The sequence below is a fragment of the Typopeltis vanoorti genome, chromosome 21 (genome assembly GCF_054136105.1).
Source record: "Typopeltis vanoorti isolate ZY-2024b chromosome 21, IOZ_Tvanoo_1.0, whole genome shotgun sequence".
Classification (NCBI taxonomy): Eukaryota; Metazoa; Arthropoda; class Arachnida; order Uropygi; family Thelyphonidae; genus Typopeltis; species Typopeltis vanoorti.
In genome coordinates, this window is record NC_143569.1 from 90,075,918 (window position 1) to 90,095,921 (window position 20,004).

General features: G+C 35.5%; 1 protein-coding gene across 4 annotated transcripts in view; it reads left to right on the forward strand.

Annotated features, from left to right (window-relative positions):
* Positions 1 to 20,004, forward strand: part of LOC150095098 (HEAT repeat-containing protein 5B) — a 665,516-nt gene that overhangs the window by 127,483 nt on the left and 518,029 nt on the right. For all 4 annotated transcript variants that reach the window (XM_090410861.1, XM_090410863.1, XM_090410862.1 and 1 more), the window contains exon 7: positions 14,511 to 14,665. In XM_090410861.1, coding sequence (XP_090266987.1) covers positions 14,511 to 14,665 — 155 coding nt within the window. The remainder of the gene's footprint in view (positions 1 to 14,510; positions 14,666 to 20,004) is intronic.

Sequence of the window (20,004 nt, forward strand, 5' to 3'; positions counted from 1 at the left end):
ACCCATGTAGCTAACTCTAAGAAAATTAACATGCAAGTCTGTGCAGAAACTGTAAATATCAGATAAATGATTAAGTTGTATGATTCAAGGACAAATCCATAGAACTTGGCACAGTATTGATGTAGTTCAGTTTTGAAAGAAACAGCATAGGAATTGTATATACAAAGTAAGTGCTTTTAATTGTGATCCAGCCAGATGCAAGCTTCAAGGACAGTATCATAAAAGGCAGTTTAGATCATAAGCAGTTTTGCTTTTTGTAAACAAGATTATGTGTGTGTTCTGTGAGAATAGAAGTGAACGTTAATGTTGAAGGTCAAGACCGTTTTTTTGTGGGGAATATTCGGGGGCCTCGATCCTTAGTCCAGGGACCGGAGGAGCCATATATAGGAGGTTCTCTAAGTTACAATGTAAGGTAGAGAACTCTGTATCCAGTCCTTTCGCTGTGCATCGTGTTCTTCGGCCCGTTTGAAGTCGGGAGAACATGGTCATGGGTGCTGTGAAGCCATCGAAGGAGCAAGAAAGACTGGTCAGCATGCCTTGCCAGTGAGAGAGCCTGCAACGTGCATCAGATATTGGACGCCTTTGGCCTACCCAGAAACATCGGTAAAAGGTGCTTCGAGTCCTGGGAGTCATCTACATGAGACGACGATAAAGACAATCCCTGTGTGGAAGTCAAAACCTGAAATGGATAGGCAACCAACGGAACCTGCGAAGGAACTAGGAACTGGTATAGTGAATTGTGTGTTAACAAAGATCTGTGAGTACATATTGTTGTGTCTATCTAAGATATGGAATATTGACTGCAAGTCCACAGGACATTTTTTTTTGTCTAAACATAGTTCATTGTTCCGGACTGAGAAGTAAAACTAAGGATTAATTGTAAAAAAAAAATTTCACATTTGACGTCCGTAGATGCCGTATACCTCACATAGTTTTGGCAATGATGCCTTCTGCTAGAATAAGTGGTAGGGTCACAGATTCCCTTTCCACACAAAGTTTGTCGGCAATCACAAACATCCATGCCCATGGCAGGATTCGAACCCGCAACCTCTTGGCTGGAGAGCGGACATGCTAACCACTCAGCCAACCAGACTGGCGATTAATTGTACACACACACAAAAAAAATAGAATTGGAGATAGTTTACCATAGAATTTATTGAGCATGATAATCTTAGTATTGAGAAGGGCTGACAGTTTTTTTTATGTGTCATAATGATGTTGCATGACTCAGTGTATATACAAATGTTAAATTGCTAAAATTATATGCTTAGAGTAGAGTTAAGAGGGAGCCCTTTAATAGTGTATGATCTTGTAGATTTGCCTTTTAATTTGAAATAAACATGTCTGTTTTGTTAAAGAAGTATACCTCCTGATCTTTATGCAATGCACTGTTTCCAAAAAAAAAATACAGACCTGTGAATGAAAGTATTAAAGATTAGCCATGACTGATAAATAAGCCTTTTTAAATTAAAAGTTTTAAATTTAAATAAGCTTTTTTTTTTTTTTGGAAAATCTCAGAATAAACTCTACAGGAAGTTTTGAATATATCTGATACCACAAAGAGAATCCTGGTGGCGCAGGCGTTAACTCTAAATAAATTCCCCAGCGTTCTCCTGGTAACAGAAATAGCTGACCTGTAGAGATGATCAAAGAAAAAATTAAACACATAAGGGGGAATATTACACGGTCCTTAATATTTCTCATCCAATCTCTTCTTTGTCTTCCTCTTCTTCTTTTTCCTTCTAGAAGTGTTTTTTGTAGGGATTCATGCCTTAGTATGTATGTGACCAAGGTAGGTGGTTTTCCTTTTCTTAATGGTTTTCAACAGATTCCTATCTTCTCCAATCATCTCTAATATTTCTAAATTAGTTTTTTTGGCAGTCCATGGGACTCTAAGAATTCTTCTGAGGACCCACATCTCAAAGGCTTTTAGTTTATTTTTGCAATATTTTGATATTATCTAGGTTTCTGCTTCATATAGCAGTGTTGACCATACATAGCATTTGGACTGCCTAATTCTCATTTTTGTGTGAATTTCCCTTGAGATTAGAATGTTTTTCATGCTAATGAAGGTTGATCTAGCAATTTCTATTCTTCTTAATATTTCCTTGTCACACTTTCCATTCTCTGTAATTAGTTGACCCAAATATATATAACTCTCTATTTGATCTAAAGTATTTCCTCTGATCTTAATATTTATATCAGATATTTTCCCTTTTTCTCTTGTTACCAGCATGGCTTTAGTTTTTTTGAAGTTGAAATTATTTCCATATTTTTCACTTAGCTTCAGCATCTCTTCTAGTAGGTTTGAAGATCTTTTTGATTTTCAGCTAGCAGTAGTGTATCATCTGCATATCTTAAGTTGTTTTATATTCCTGCCTCCTATGCTGACTCTTTTAAATTCTTCTAATTGCTGGAAGATATTTTCAGTATAGAGGGTAAACAATATAGGAGAAAAAAATAGCCTTCTCTGACACCCTTCTTTACTTGGAATTCCTCCGATATTTCTCCTGATATTTTTATTGAGGCAGGTTGCTCCCAACATAGATTTGTCAGTAATCTGGTATCTTTACCATCTACTCCTGAATTAGTTGTTCATGTTGTATATTGTCAAAGACCTTTGACAATATACAACATTTGCCTGGTACAACTTCATTATACTCTCCATCTTGCTTTAGTTCTTCTTTTCTCTCTTTTCTTCTTTTCCCGATATTTACTTTGTATTTCCTTTGTCAATATCTTTCTATCCTGTATAATCCTGTATAATTATTCCTTCCATTTTTCCCTGATTATATTATTTAAACTATAAATTATGTATGATATCCTCATTTCTTTAAAATCCTAGACTTCTGTTACTGAGCTTCTGTGTAATATACTTTATGAAATAAAATTTTTTAAAGTTTTTGAAATTTTAAAGTTTTTTAAACTTAAAAAAAATTTGAAATTTTTAAGAAATATGATGATTTGCCACAATGACATGGAAAACCATCATATTTCTTAAAACAGTGGCTTAAATGCTTATCATATCATTATTTGAAAACATTCACTAAACATGCAATCAAAACCTTGTTACATCTTTACCTTTAAAACTAAGAGCTCTGAAAAGAATGTTGATTTAGTATGGAGGCATGTGGTGATGTTGACTGCAAAAAAAAAAAAAAAAAAAAAAAATCAGAATTCCATTGTGAACTCAGGAAGTTCATGAAAAAGAAGAAAGCATATTATTATTAACTTATTCCGCTCATTCACTACTCTCCAAGCAAAAAACCTAGTTCTAACTACTCTTGCTAACTACACTCTTACTCAGTTTCCATGGATGCCCTCTAGTTCTCCCACCACCAGACTTGTTCTGAAAAATTTCTCTGAATTAATCTTGTAAAAACTCTTCAGTAATTGGTATGTCTCAATCATATCACCCCTTTTCTGCCTATCAACCAGTTTCTGTAACCTACAAATCTTCAACCTGTTCTCATAAGGTTCATTCCATAGACCTGCTACCATCTTGATCACTCGCCTTTGGATCATCTCCACCTCTTCCTCATCACCAAGAAACCCTGACAACCAGATCTGCGTACAGAAGTCAAGATGGGGTTTTATCAAGGCTCGATAAAGAGGAACAACAATCTGCTTGTCTCTGCTCGTCAAAGCGTTCTTCAGTAACCAGTTGATCTGATGAGCTACTTTAGCCACTTTTGCTATGTGTCCCCTAAACTTTAATGTTATCCCTATCCAGTAACACTTCCAAGTCTTTGGCTTTGTCAGTTTCCTAGAGTACAGTTCCACTAATGTGGTATACAGTTGGTGATCTTTTCACCCCAAAATGCATAACTTTACACTTTGCCACATTAAACTGACATCCATTCTCCTTTGCCCAGTCTGCTAAATCATCCTGCAAAATTTTGACGTCTGTATTAACTATTGCTCTACCCAACCTTGTATTATCAGAAACAACTGAACAGTTCCTCTCAGATCCCTTCTTATCATTGATGTAAAAATTGAACAGTAGCAACCCAAGAACAGAGCCCTGTGGCATGCCACTAGTCACTGGCTTTCTTCTGGATTCTACTCCTAAATAAACTACTCTCTGATATCTCTCCATCAACCACCCTCTTATCCTACTCACCAAACCCTATATCCATCCCCATGTGTTGCAGTTTACTGATTAGAATTCCATGTGGTATCCTCTCAAAGGCTTTTGCAAAGTCCAGCAGTATCACTGTAAACCATTACCTTTATCCAGCTCAAATGTCACTATATTATAAAACAGGAGAAGTTACTGAGGCAGGACCTATCCTTCACAAAACCATGTTGCTTTCTATACAGTATTCCATTTCTGTCTATCCATGCCTATATTTTCCTGTTGACCAACTTCTTCAGTACCTCGACAACAACAACTCTTGATATACTGATCAGTTGGTAATTTGCTAAACCTCCTTTATGCAATGGAACTATTTTCCCCTCTTTCCACCCCCTTAGGCCAACCCAGAGCTGAGACTTAGATTAAACAATGTGGTCAAAGGCACCTACAATTTCCTAGCACCTTTACTTAAAACTTGAGTGCCAGTATGCCATCTAATCCCATATCTGTATTCACATCAAGGTTCTATAATATTATGCACTTCCATTTCAATTACCTCAGTTCCCATATAAGTCTTGCTTCTCTCGTTACTGCAATATCCTCACCTGGATGATATGCTCTTGCAAAGTGTTCACTTAGTAATTCTATTATTTCAACTGATTCAGTTATCTCCCTACCATAGGCATTCATTAAAATCATTCTTATAAATATTCTTCCTTTTACTTGCAACACGTTGAAAGAACTGTTTGGGATTATCTTTTGCCTGCACTTCTAATTTCATTTCATTCTCTGCTTTTACCTTTCTTACCACACTTGATTACCCTTCTGACCTGTACTTTGTACTGCTCATGTGCTTGCTGGTCACCTTTCTCTTTGAATTCCTTCCATAACTTCTTTTTTTGTAGCTCCAGCTTAATGGTGATATTCATCCATTTAACTCCCACTTGATTTACTCTCCCGACTCTAGGTATAACTGAAAATTCCACACATTTAGCTACCTCTGCATAACTGCATATAATTCCATTTCCTTCCTTCCATGTGTCATCTCCTCCTCCCAAATTTGTGTTCCCATAGTTGAAATCACCTATAATAATTACCTGTCCTCCACTCATTGAATCTATTTACCGATGTACGTGGGCTGTTCAATAAGTAATAAGACTAATTTTACTGTGGCGAAATCACTCATCACAATATTAATTTCTGTGGAATAAAGAAATGTTGCTATATGTATTAACAAAAAAGGTTGATAGATGTTGTATACGGGCTGATGTGCCAGAGTGTCATGTGACTAAACGCAAGCTTGTTTTGGAGCGCCTACAACGCACGACCAGTCTTTGAAATTGAAGTGTCCTTGGAACAGCGTTATGCGATTAAATTTTGTGTGCGTTTGCAAAAATCGGCATCGGACGCTTTTAACATGATACGCAAAGCTTTCCACGATGAAGCAGTGTCGAGAGCAAGTGTTTTTCGCTGGCATAAAACTTTTAAGGAAGGAAGGCAAAATGCGGAAGACCTTCAACGTCCATCACAGAGACAATGATCAACACAGCAGCGATTATCATCAAGCACGTCAAAAGGAAGCGTCCATTGCTGAAAAATGCTTCTTATTGCACCACGATAATGCAAGGCGACATATTGCTGGTTGTGTAGTGGACGTTTTGCAGAAGAACAACACAGATATTCTACCACACCCTCCATACACTCCTGATCTTGCACCGTGCGATTTCTGGCTGTTTGCTCAGCTCAAGAAACCACTAAGAAGCCTTCATTTCGAAAGCAACAAAAGCATGTATAAAAGCTGCGGAGGCAGTTTTGAAAGAACTCTCAAAAAATGGACTTTCACATGTGTTTAAGAAGTGGACGCAACGTTGGGACAAATGCATAGCGTCTCATGGTAGTTGCTTCGAAAAAGACCATGTAAATTATGACGATTAAAGGTAATCTGTTTTCTGTATAAATATAGTCTTATTACTTATTGAACAGTCTACATATATTATCTCCATCATCTTTTCCATTTCCTGGTCTATAGCAGCATCCAACTGTATATTTTGTTCTGCTGGCCTCAATCTCACATCAGATAGCATCAAATGTGCTATTTTCTCTAGCCTACAGTTAAACATCTACTCTCTTTGGTTGTAGTTCATCAGCTGTTCATTCAGGACTGAGGCAACTCGTGGTAAAGGCGGACCAAGCTCTCATTACTTCCATCTTAGTATCACCACTTCTGGATCTGGCTCCCACTGACGAAACCTCAATAAAGGTCGAAACTGGTCTGTGTAGTGACCCTTCCCTTAATGTATAGCATTATACATCTCCGCAAGGAGTTGTGCTTTGCATTATGGGAGATACTAAGACAAGGAGTGATGAGAGCTTGGTCCACCTTTACCATGAGTTGCCTCAGTCCTGAAGATACTTCAGGCACAAACTTTGTTTGCTTACACTTGGATAAAGGATTAAACTAAATTTATTATTGTTTAACCAAATGGAAGAAAACTTCCAACATTTTTCTCTAAATCCAGAGTAATTTTAATAATAAGGTGAGACACCTTTTGGCAACTCATATAGGTATCTATACGAGTTGCCAAAAGGTCTGGGACATGGAGTATTATTCTTCTCTCCATGTGCACAAATTCACATGGAGAGAAGAGCCTAGGAATAAGAAAAGTCTCATTGACTATGTTATTGTTGATAGTGATGTTTTCTCCCTGGTGCAGGACACCAGAGTGTACAGAGGATTTGAAATTGGAAGTGATCACTATTTAGTCTTGAGCAGGATAAAATTGAATTTCATATTGAAAAGAATAACATGTAAGAAAGTTTTAAAGCGAATAAAACTTGAACAGCTCTCAGATGTGAACTGTAGACTAAAATACACAAAGATTATTGAAGAAAAAATGGAATGAGTTTGAGAACAGGAACCGAACCTTGGAGATTCAGTGGCAAGCCTTGAAGAAAACACTGATTGATTCAGCCAGAGAGGCATGTGGTGAGGTTGTCTGCAGGGATAGAAAAATCAGAACTCCCTGGTGGACACAGGAAGTTAAAGAGGCAGTGAAAGAAAAGAAGAAAGCATATCAAAAGTTCCTGTCAAATAAGTCGGCTTGTGCTCTTAGAGAATATAGAGACAAATGCAAGAATGCTAAATACTGTATAAAACTAGCTAAACAAAAGTCATAAGAGGACTTTGGCAAGAATATAGAAAATAAATATCAAGAAGGTGCAAAATATTCTGGAGGTTGTTGAAGAAGATTAGGAATGGAGGAAAGAGTGCTGTAAAAGGAGTTAGAGATGATAAAGGTGACATGAAAACTGGAATAAAAGATATCCTTGAAGTATGGAGTAAATACTTTGAAAAACTGCTAAATGAAACAAGCAGTGATGACAGCACAGTGGTAAAAAACACTGACCAGGCATGCAGGCAGGAATACATATCCATACTTGAAGTAGAAAAAGCCATCAAAGGCTTGAAATGTGGAAAGGCAGCTGGAGTAGATGATATTCGACCAGAAATGCTGAAGTATGGTGGTATAAAAGTCTTACAGTGGCTGCACTGCATAGTTCAGAAAGCCTGGATAGAGGAACAAATTCCAGATGTTTGGAGTTGAGCTCTCCTAGTACCCATATATAAAAAGGGAAATAAAACTGAATGTGAGAATTACAGAGGCATTTCATTACTGAGTGTTCCTGGTAAGATATATGCAAGTATACTTGAGAAACGGTTGGGAAGGATTGTGGAGGAGAAGCTTTGTGAAGAACAAGCTGGATTCAGTACAAATAGAGGTTGTCAGGATCAGATTTTCACTTTATGACAAATAGTCGAGAAAGCATGGGAATATAACAAAGATCTGTATTTAAGTTTTGCCGATTTGGAAAAGGCATATGATAAGGTGCCAAGAGAGAAGCTATTCAATACGCTGCAGTTATATGGTGTGTCAATGGGACATTATATCAAGCAATACTTAGTCTTTATTTGAGTTGCAAGTCAGCAGTTAGAATTGAAGGAAGTACAGGAAGATGGTTTAATGTTAAATCTTGTGTGAGACAAGGATGTACATTATCCCCGCTGTTATTCATTATCTATATGGATCACATTATGAAGGAAAGTGGTATTAAACATGATATCAAAATTGGAGATGTTAATGTCAGCTCTTTGCTTTATGTGGATGATGTTATACTTCTAAATAAATCCGCTACAAGTCTGCAAGATTCTCTGACTAAATTGAATAGCTGTTGTAATAGATATGGTATGAAGGTCAGCAATAAAAAGACAACGACAATGAAAATAGGCAGAATCGTTGAAAATGTCAATTGTGTTGTGAATGGAGAACCTGTGGAACAAGTAAAACATTTCAGCTACTTAGGCATAATTTTTAGTGAAGATGGTAAATTAAATATAGAAATAGACAACAGAATCAGCAAAGCTGGTATGGTGGGAAGTCCATTGAATAAATTCATATGGAATAAGAGAGAAATTAGTCGCAACACTAAATTAGCTGTATACAAGACAGTGTTCAAACCAGTTTTAACTTATAGGTCTGAGAGCTGGGTCAGAAATAAAACACTTGACCAAAGATTAGAGACTGCAGATATGAGACTCCTGAGAAAGATTATAGGTGTGAACAGATGGCATCAATGGCAATATCATATTAAAAACGAGGATATTAGGAAAGAACTTGACATTGTCTGCATCCAGGAATGCGTTAGCAGAGCTAATCTCAGGTGGTATGGTCACCTAAACAGAATGGGTGAGTAAAGATTAGCAAAACAAGTGTTCGCTGCCAGGTTGGCAGCAAAATGACCCAGAAGAAGACCAAGATATAGGTGGATTGATACGGTACAAAGTACCTTAGACGATAGAAATATAAGATCTGATAATGTTGGAGTCTTGACAAGTAACAGACTGATTTGGAGGAAAATTGTAGATAGGAAGTTGGTAATGATGTAATTTTTTCATGTAGTACTATCATATCCTGTACACCCCTTGTGGGTACATGGCAGCAATTTGATGATGATGATGACCTTTTGGCAACTCATATAGGTATCTATATGAGTTGCCAAAAGGTCTGGGACATGGGGTATTATGAAAGGAATGAGATGATAATGGTAATATAAAAACTGAAAATATAGATATTTTGGATGTTAGAGTATGTTGAAAGAATGTTAAATGAAAGGGTGATGATGGAATAGTTTTTGCTGATGTTCAAGTGGAATGTACTATTTGATGTACATATGAGTACTACTTGAGACAAAAAGGCTTTAAGCTTTTCCACATTCTGGCTGATGGCAGAATATGGAAAAGCACCTAGAGGAGGTGATATTCACCCAGAAATGCTTAAATATGGAGGTATTAAAATTTTGCTGTGGCTACATTGCACAATTCACAAGGCTCTGAAGGAAAGTTGAATTCTGGATGATAGAAGCAGTGCTCTTGTGGTACACATCTGTGAAAAGGAAAATAAAACTGAATGTAAGAATTGTAGAGGAGTTTTCCTATCTATTGTTTGAAGTAAAATTTATGCATATACACTCAAGAAAAGGATAAGAAACTTTGGGAAAGAACAAGCTTGGTTTTGGCCAAACAAGCAATACCAAGATCAGATTTTGACTTTAAGACAGATAGTTGAGAAATTGTGAATATAACAAGAATCTGTATTTATGTTGTGTACATCTGTAAAAGGTGTATGAAAAAAGTGCTAGGAGAAAAGCTTTTCAAATCACTACAATTATATGAGGTAAATGGAACATTGTACAGACCAATACATAATCTATATTTAAGTTTGTAAGTCAGTTGTTTGAATTGAAGGAGATACAACAAGATGGTTTGATGAAAATTAGGTGTAAGACAAGGATGCACCCTATCTTTGCTTTTATTCATCATCTGTATGGACCACATTATGAAGGAATGTGGTATCAAATCCAGTGCAAGCATTCTGGATTCCTTGACTAAGTTACTGCTGCAACAAATTTGGCATGAAAATCTGCAATAAAAAGATTATGAATATAGGTAGGAACATGGAAAGCATTTGCTGCATCCTCATTGGAGAACCTATAGTAATAGCAAAATGTTTCAGCTATAAAAAAAAATTAAAAAATCAGCTAAACGACTTTTCTTCCTGTATAGGAAATAGGCATGGCCATTTTAGCCCTATCTAACTTTTGGAGACTGAGTGGGCAGTTCAATCTCCACTGGTAGCCAATTAGAGCTGGTCCAAGGCTATCACTAATTTAAGCAGCCTGCAGTAAAGAGACGGCTCAATAAGTGCTGCCATTTCATCATCCCTAACAGAATATTTTTAATGTCTGAAATAGTATGGGTTCAGTCACTTTTCTTGAGTTTAAGAGACAAAAAAAACCCAAGTTTCCAGGAGAAAAAACCTGCTTGTCCATTCCAGAGATCGATAACTCAGGAACTGGTCAAAAAAAGACTTAGAAAAAGTTCCTCTAGTCAGTGACTAGACTTAAACTTAATTCTATCTTTGGGCACTTTAGTGCAGAGGAGTGCAAACACCACTTCCACTGAGCTACACAGGCTCATGCCAACTGAACAGCAGAGATTGTTTAGATTGACACCATCAACATAAGAAGCATTAGCTTCTTATGCTGATGGTGAAAAGAAATGGTGTTCTTTGTGCGAAAAGAAATGGTGTTTGATGTTTGATCACATGTGGGACATGGATGCATATTATCTCCATGGCTATTCATCATCTGTGTGGATCACATTATGCAGAAAAATGGCATTTAAACCTGATATCAAGATTAGACATTTCAGCTCTTTACCTTATGCTGATGATGTTATCCTCCTAAATAAATCCCATACAAATCTTTGAGTTTCTTGAACTAAATTGAAGAACTGCTGTAATAAATTTGGTATGAAAATTAGCAATAAAAAGACAAGCTGTGCAAGGCAGAAATGGGTAAACATCAGCTGCATCTTGAATGGGGAACCTATAGCACAAGCAAAACATTTCAGCTATTTAGGAACAATTTTTAGTGAAGACTGCATATTAAATATGGAAATAAATGACATAATTAGCAAAGCAGGTATGATATGAAGTCAGTCAAATAAATTTATATGGAATAAGAGAGAAATTAGTCAAAACAGTATACTATCTGTATGTGAGGAATTGATTTGATGATACATGGTGGTTGGTCGGTAAATTTGGTGCTTGTGTGAAATTGGTGATTTTTTTGTCTGTTTTTATTGTGTTTTTCCCTTAGAAAATTAATGTTTTATAGTATATTAGTGTTTTCAGTGTATTTAGCATTTTATAAGATATTTATATTAAGCTGTTTCAGTAATAAGTTTAAATGGTGCCAAAAATTCACAAGAAAAGTAGTGCTAAAAAGAGCACAGCAGGCGAGAACAGGAAGGCTAGCCCCGCTAACATGGTTATTGGAGATATGGAGGAGGTTAATGAAAATGATTTTCAGTAAGGAAATACCATGAGTAGACATATTACTAACTATTATAATAACAGAATTAACTCACATAAATTATTCTTTATTCGTAGAATTTTCTTTATTTGTAGAACCTGAGTATCACAGGCATCATCAGTACAGGTACAAGGCTAATTAAACAATAACTGTTATATTCACAAAGCGCCACCTAAGTAGCTAAGGTTAAATTTCCTAAATTTATTTAATTATTATTATTATTTATTTATTTATTTTATTTATTTTTAATAATTTAAATTTAATTATTAAATAATAATTATTTAATTATTCAATTATAATAATTAAAAAATAAATATAAAATAAAAATTAAAAAAATGTTTTTAAAATTTTTTATTATTTTTTTTATAAATATATATGTGTATATGTTTATTATATGTTAGGAAAGATTTGCTGCTTTATAAAGTACTATCTCCCACAAGGGGTAAAGACATAGACCATTGGATCTGTTTAGATTAGGGGAGTGAAGTAATGTTTCACATGTTTCTTTGTATAGCCATTCCATTAGGAACCGACTTTTGTGAATGACTTTTGTCTTGTTCCACTTAACTCTATGTCTGGTGTTGATTGCATGTTCTGCAATTCCAGATTGTTCGGGTTCAAGGTGCTGGATGTACGACTGGTGTTCTTCTAACCGGACCTGAGCAGATCTTCCTGTTTGTCCGAAATATGATAATCCACACGAGCAGGGAATCTGGTAGACACTTGGATAGCTGAGATGTGGGAGCTTGTCCTTTGGAGACATTAGGAATGTGGAGGTTATGGTGTCAATGGGGCATTATATCAAGCAATACTTAGTCTTTATTTGAGTTGTAAGTCAGCAGTTAGAATTGAAGGAAGTACAGGAAGATGGTTTAATGTTAAATCTGGTGTGAGACAAGGATGTACATTATCCCCTATGTTATTCATTATCTATATGGATCACATTATGAAGAAAAGTGGTATTAAACCTGATATCAAAATTGGAGATGTTAATGTCAGCTCTTTGCTTTATGCAGATGATGTTATACTTCTAAATAAATCCGCTACAAGTCTGCAAGATTCTCTGACTAAATTGAATAGCTGTTGTAATAGATATGGTATGAAGGTCAGCAATAAAAAGACAAAGACAATGAAAATAGGCAGAATCATTGAAAATGTCAACTGTGTTGTGAATTGAGAACCTGTGGAATAAGTAAAACATTTCAGCTACTTAGGCACGATTTTTACTGAAGATGGTAAATTAAATATAGAAATAGACAACAGAATCAGCAAAGCTGGTATGGTGGGAAGTCAATTGAATAAATTCATATGGAATAAGAGAGAAATTAGTCGGAACACTAAATTAGCTGTATACAAGACAGTATTCAAACCAGTTTTAACTTATGGATCTGAGAGCTGGGTCAGAAGTAAAACACTTGATCAAAGACTAGAGACCGCAGATATGAGAGTCCTGAGAAAGTTATAGGTGTGAACAGATGGCATCAATGGCAATATCATATTAAAAACGAGGATATTAGGAAAGAACTTGACATTGTCAGCATCCAGGAATGCCTTAGCAGAGCTAATCTCAGGTGGTATGGTCACTTAAATAGAATGGGAGACAAAAGATTAGCAAAACAAGTGTTCTCTGCCAGGTTGGCAGGAAAACGACCCAGAGGAAGACCAAGATATAGGTGGATTGATATGGTACAAAGTGCCTTATACGATAGAAATATAAGATCTGATAATGTTGGAGTCTTGACAAGTATCAGACTGATTTGGAGGAAAATTGTAGATAGGAAGTTAGTAATGATGTAAATTTTTCATGTAGTACTGTCATATCCTGCACACCCCTTGAGGGTACATGGCAGGAATTTGATGATGATGATGAGCTATGTGTTCACTAACCCTGTGTACGGATAGATATACACGTAGGTTCTTCTGTACTTGAAGAGGATGCTGGAGTATGACTACTTAAAGCTCTTTTTATAAAGGACTTCTTATAGCTATTGGATATGATGGAGGAATTAATATACTGTAATTCTTTTTGTAAAAGTTCTTCTGAAGAACAAAAGGAGTTGTCTAATTAGTCCCTTTTACTGTCACAATCTAACTTTCTTTGTATATCATCTGGTCCCTTTTCGACGAGGTTACTTGGCTGATACGTTCCTTCGGTTTTTGCTTCTGGAAGGTAGATATGCGAATACAATCACGATTCATTACCTACGATATTCACGACGCACTGCTGCTGATGTTGGTCCACGAGGTTCCGCATTTCCTTCTTGGCCTATGCTGACCTTCTGCTATGCCGAAACCTATACTCACGTTGGCATTCTACTTGGCCGCATAGCCACTCTCATTGATCTCACCCTGACCTCACTGGAACTTCCTTTCTTTGGGAACGACTGGAACAGATCTGAGGCAATACCAAAAGGCAAAAGCCTCGTTTTTGTGTCGCTAAAAACTATATACTCCCTCGATGACCTTCACACGGCACCTCAATTTCTCTGCACTTCATTCCAACGCTTCTCGATCTCATCCACGGGAGACCCCCACACGCAACGTAGACCTTTGCGTATGTGATGGCCTCAGGTCATGATTTAATCTTCTTATCTTGTCTGGGATTTTAGCCTAATGTTCGCATACTAACATAATTCACCCATTCCTAAATTACTTTCCCCCCTTTTTTCTTTTTCATAAGACGTTTGACAATACAATATTCAGCAAATTTCAAATCAAGGGTGTTATTATCATTTCATTTACATTCAATTTCTTTGTATTAATATACAAGTATTACATCGAGAATTTAGATACTTGTTAAATCTGAATGAAAGGTAATACATTATAAATTCTCTTTCATTCAAGATTTAACAGTAGGTTGAATAAATTCATAATTGCTTATGGATATATTGATTATTTTTTAAGCATGGAAAATAACTACAGTATAGAAGCTAACAGATACATTTATTGTTGAGTATAATGTAATTTAAATTTATCTATAATTCATTTATATTTGTAGTAGGAAAGAATAGGTTGGCTTCACTAGAAGAGGTACTTACTTTAATGGCTTCAGGTTTTCTTAGAGGAGGCATTGGCTTTTTGAAGAGTGGTGCTGGAGAAATGATTAAAGGAGGATCAACTGTCAGTAGAGAGATACGTGTGGGAGTCACTCATGTATGTAAATATTGTATTTAATAACCTTATTGTGTTATAAAGTCAAACCTTGTTATTTTGGTATTGGAAAACTCTGTGTATCTTATAATCCCAAGTAGTCCGATTTCTCTGTTTATAATGATATAATTCAACAGTTTATAATGATGTAGTCATTTAGAGAAAAAAAATACTATTGTCACCTAACATTAAGCTTCTGCAGTTGGAATCTATGGTATTATTACTTCTGGTTTGAACTAACAAGTTTTCTACACTGTACTTCATTAGTAATAAAATATTTTAATTTGAAAAACTTATATTAACAGATTGAGTCATAAAACATAAACTGTCATAGAGTTGCTGTTAAATTGATGATGTGCATCATGCTGAGATGTTTTACATCTTTTGCAATATGTTACATTGGGCAGACGACATTAATGATTCATATGAAAGTGCATATTAAAAATTTGGAAAAAGGCATGTGCACAAACCTGGCTTAGCTTTTCATACTATCAACGAAAAGCATCAAATGCATCGACAACTCACAAGAATACTATGTTAAAGATACCAAAAAATTATATACTTGGTTTTAATCCTTTTTCCCAAGGAAGCAAAACAAATTCACATCTGAGTTATTTGTATATAGAGGCTGATGATTTCATATCACTTGCCTTAGTATGTATCCCATAATGCAAAACACACTCCCTTTCAGGCATGTATAATGCTATGCATAATGAGAAGGGCCACCACCCAGACTGGTTTCAATCTTTATTGAGGTCTCTTCAGTGGGAGCTAGACCTGGGAGAGATACCAAGGTTGAAGTAATGCAGAAGTCATGTATATCTCATATACACGTAGCCAAAAGGTGCTCAATATGACTTCTGCATTACTTCAACCTTGGTATCTCTCCCAGATCTAGCTCCCACTGATGAGACCTCAATAAAGATTGAAACCAGTCTGGGTGGTGGCCCTTCCCATTATGCATAGCATTATACACGCCTGAAAGGGAGTGTGCTTTGCATTATGGGATACATACTAAGGCAAGTGATATGAAATCATCAGCCTCTATATACAAGTAACCCAGATGTGAATATATTTTAAGCACAAAACATTGTTTTGCTTCCTTAGGAAAAAGGATTAAAACCAAGTGTATAATTTTTTGGTATCTTTAATGTATAATAAGCCCAAGGTAAAAAACTTTCAACATGAGAATACTACATATTGAATCCAACAGTTATATTCCCAAATTCAAAGAAGCGCTAAAATAAGATGTTTAACACAGTGTAGCACAACCTATGACTTTATTTTAATTGGCTATAGTCAAGCATATACAAAAGACCAAAGAGGCTGGGAACTAAGTTATTATAAATTCCATGGTGCAGCTCAATAATAGGCCACATATCTGAAATCTCAGCATGGTGCATACCATGCTAAGATTTCAGATATGTATTTCTTCTTCTTCTTCTTCAACCGTTTTGTTCTGTCCACTGCTGGACGAAGGTCTCCCCCATGGTTTTCCAGACCACTTCATTTTCTGCCTCTCCCATCCATCTCACTCCTGCAATTTGTTCCATTTCATTTCTCCACCTTCTTCTCAGTCTTCCTCTTTGTCTTGCTCCATCCGTTGAGCTCCACTCTGTTGTTTTTCTAGTCCATCTCCCGTCACTGCATCTGGCAATATGGCCAGCCCATCTCCACTTAGCCTGTTTAATGTATTTTACAATATCCATCACACCTGTTTGAGATCTTATCCAGGTATTTGTCTTCCTATCTCTTAATTTTATTTTTTGCATACTTCTCTCCATGCGATGTTGTGTTGTTCTCAGTTTTTTGTTTAGGGCTTCTGTTAAAGTCCATGTTTCTCCTCCGTATGATAGGACAGGAAGTATGCACTGGTTGAAAGCTTTCCTTTTTTAGGACTCATAGGGATCTAACTTCTGAATATGTCTCTCATTTTCCCATAAACCATCCATCCAAGTTGACTTCTTCATTCAATCTCTTTTCTTTGGCACTTCTCAAAGGATAACAATTGGCCCAAGTATACATATGAAGTAACTTGTTCTATTTCATGGTTTTCGACTTTGACAGTTCTTTGGTTTATGTATTTATTCATCATTGTTTTTGTTTTTTCTCTATTTATTTTTAATCCGATTACTCTGGTGGCTTCATTTAGCTGATTTAGCCTTTCTTCCAGATCTTCAAGATTATCTGCTATTAGGACATCATCTGCAAATTTCAGATGATGCAGCCTTTCTCCATTTATGTTTATTCCTTTTGTTTCTCAATCAAGGCTTCTAAAGACTTCCTCTAGTGCAACTGTACATATGTCAATGACATATTAATAACAAATCTACATATGGTAGTTCATGTTTTAGGGATCAATTTGTTAAGGTGATCAAATTAAAGTATTTTATTCCTGATGGTATGCCATAGAGTGTAGGAAACAATTCAATAATTTCTAATTTTTTGTGTTCTCATTGTGGTACTGAAAGCAGTGCTATTGCTACCTGTTCCGTTTTGCTCTCTAACACTTCAAACTTTTAAAATTCTTGGACTGGTACTTTTTAATATGCAGGTTTATTTCAATGTGTTTTTCAGTATACTAATCAAACAAACATTGCAACTGGACAGGTTTATGTCATTGCTTAAACAATTTGATTCCTTAAGAGCCACCAAAAAGAATTCGTACCTTGGAATTAATTTTGTGGGTTTTAAATATTTAATGTTTATAGAGCTAAAAAGAAAAATAATTAGTTTAGCTAAAATATTTTGTGCATTTTGCTTTTACAGTTATATTCTTTGAGCGTAATAAAGTCTTATGTATATCACTTGCTGTAACATTACTAAGGTGCAGTACATTCACAGTGATAGTGAGCAAATGTCATCACTTGCATTAACTAGTAGTGATTCTTATAAAAGAATATCTGGTATGAAGGAGACTTCAGCCTTGAGTATGATAAAATTTAGATTTAAGCAGAGCATCGTCTTACTAGGTGAACTTTGTCTGTGGTTTTAAAGCAACCATATGCCTGTTTTTCTGATATCAAGGCTGCTGTTACTTTTGGTGTGGTATTGTCGTTTAGTTTTTTTTTTTTAGCTTGTGAATATTTAATCTTCTGCAGCTATTCATTAAGCTTATTTCAGTGGACAAAATGTAAAAGCTGCTACTGTTCATCAGACTAAAGCAGTTTTGACATACTACAATGACAAGAGTGCTACCATGTCTATGGGAGGTGACAAGTAGACATATGAAGATGCTCACCTATACTGTTTCACAGATCTGAAAGTGGTTAACAGTTATGATAAGAGTAAGTTATGTAATAACAGTTCCTCAAGGGTAGGAAGTCTTATAATATAATTTACTCTTATCACATAACTTACTTTGAAATATGTACTTAACTTCTGAAATAATGAGATTTGAAAGGCTTTTGTGAGTGAAAAAAAATTTTTTTAACTGATTTTTGCAGCATTTAGCTCCAACAAACTTACACTCTGTATTTTCACAAACTTCAATATACCTTTGACTGCACTTAGGGTTGTGACTTTCCTGAATACTGTTATCTGTCAATATTCCAATATTATCAGATCTAATATTTCTGTCTTCTAAGGTTTTTTTTACTATATCGATCCACCTACATCTTAATGTCTTCTTCTGTCAACTTGACAAAGAACACTTGTTTGCTAAATCTTTCCTCGCCCATTCTGTTTAAGGGACATTAGTTCAACTAACACATTCCTGAATATTAACAATGGCAAGTTCTTTTATAATTTTTAATGTGATACTGCCATCTGTTTACTAATCTTTCTCAGAACTCTCTTATCTGAGTTCTCCAGTCTTTGATCAGGTGTTTTATTTCTCACCCAGCTCTCAAATCTATAAGTTAAAATTGGTTTAAATATGGTCTTGTATACAGCTAATTTAGTTTTTTGAGTAATTTTTTTTTTCATTTGATTTTCATTTGACTTCCTACCATACAGCTTTAAAAATTCTGTTGTCTATATTTAATTTGCCATCTTCACTAATAATTGTGCCTAAATAGCTGAAAGGTTTTACTTGTTATATGGGATTGCCAATCAGTTGATTTCAATATTTCTGCCATTTTCTTTGTCTTTGCCCTTTTGTTGCTGATTTTCACATCAAATTTATTACGACAGTTCAATTTAGACAGAGAATCTTGCATACTTGTACTGGATCGTGAAAATTTGATCCTGAGAACCTCTGGCCCAAATAAAGCTTGTTTTTCACCAAGCTTCTCTTTCACAATTTTTCTTCACTGTTTCTCAAGCATACTTGCATAAATCTATCAGGAACACTCAGTAAGGAAATAATTCTGTAATTCTCATTCAGTTTTATTTCCCTTTTTATCGATGGTACTATGAGCGCTGTACTCCATCTGGAATTCAACCTTCTGACAGGGCTTCTGAATTATGCAGTGCAGCTACTGTAAAATTTTTATATTTCCACATTGGAGTTTTGGTTGAATTTCATCTACTTAAGCTGCCTTTTCACATTTCAGTTTTTTTATTGCTTTTCTACTTGAAGTATGAATATGTATTTCTTGCTGTATTCCAGTTGGGAAATTTCTACAACAGTAGTGATACTGCTTGTTTCATTTAGCAATCTTTCAAAGTAATTACTCCAGATAACTAGCATATCTTCAGTTTTCATGACAAAAAAATAAGTATAAAGAATACTCGGCATGCTGCCATGTTGTTTTTTAAGCAGATATGTTTATAGACATAGCATGATAAAACAACCCAAAATCATTGTGTCTCCTTGTCTCCTCAGTGACCCTGCAGTTCTTTGATGAATGAACACAAGCTTTTTGAGTGTTCTGGCATCAGGAATTAATGAATAATGCATGTGCATAGTTTTACATTAAACTTGGGAGGGAAAAACCTTATCTAATTCTTAAAACATTAAGAATTAGATTTGTGGTTTAAAGGCATTACCACTTTTAGGGGTAATGCCTTTAAACCACTCAGTCATCTGAGTGGTTAAAAGGTTTAAAGATTGTCAGACTTTGATTGAAGATGATCCTTATGCTGGACAACCATTGACATCTCAAACTCACAATTTGGTGGTCTGTGTTTGCAAAAACATCACCAAGAAATTGGCAAATTACTCTTCAAGAGCTAGTTTGTGAAACAAGAATCTTAGTTGGAGCTTGCCACCAAATTCTGACAGAAGATGTGGAAATGAGGAGAATCACTGCAAAGTTTGTGCTGAGATTTCAGCTCATTCATTCTTTTATCTTGTAAGTTTCTGATTCAAAAGAACATTACAGTTATACCTCACCCACCCTGTTCACAAGATTTTGTCTCCTGTGACTTTTTTTTTTGTATTCCCTAAGCTAAAATTT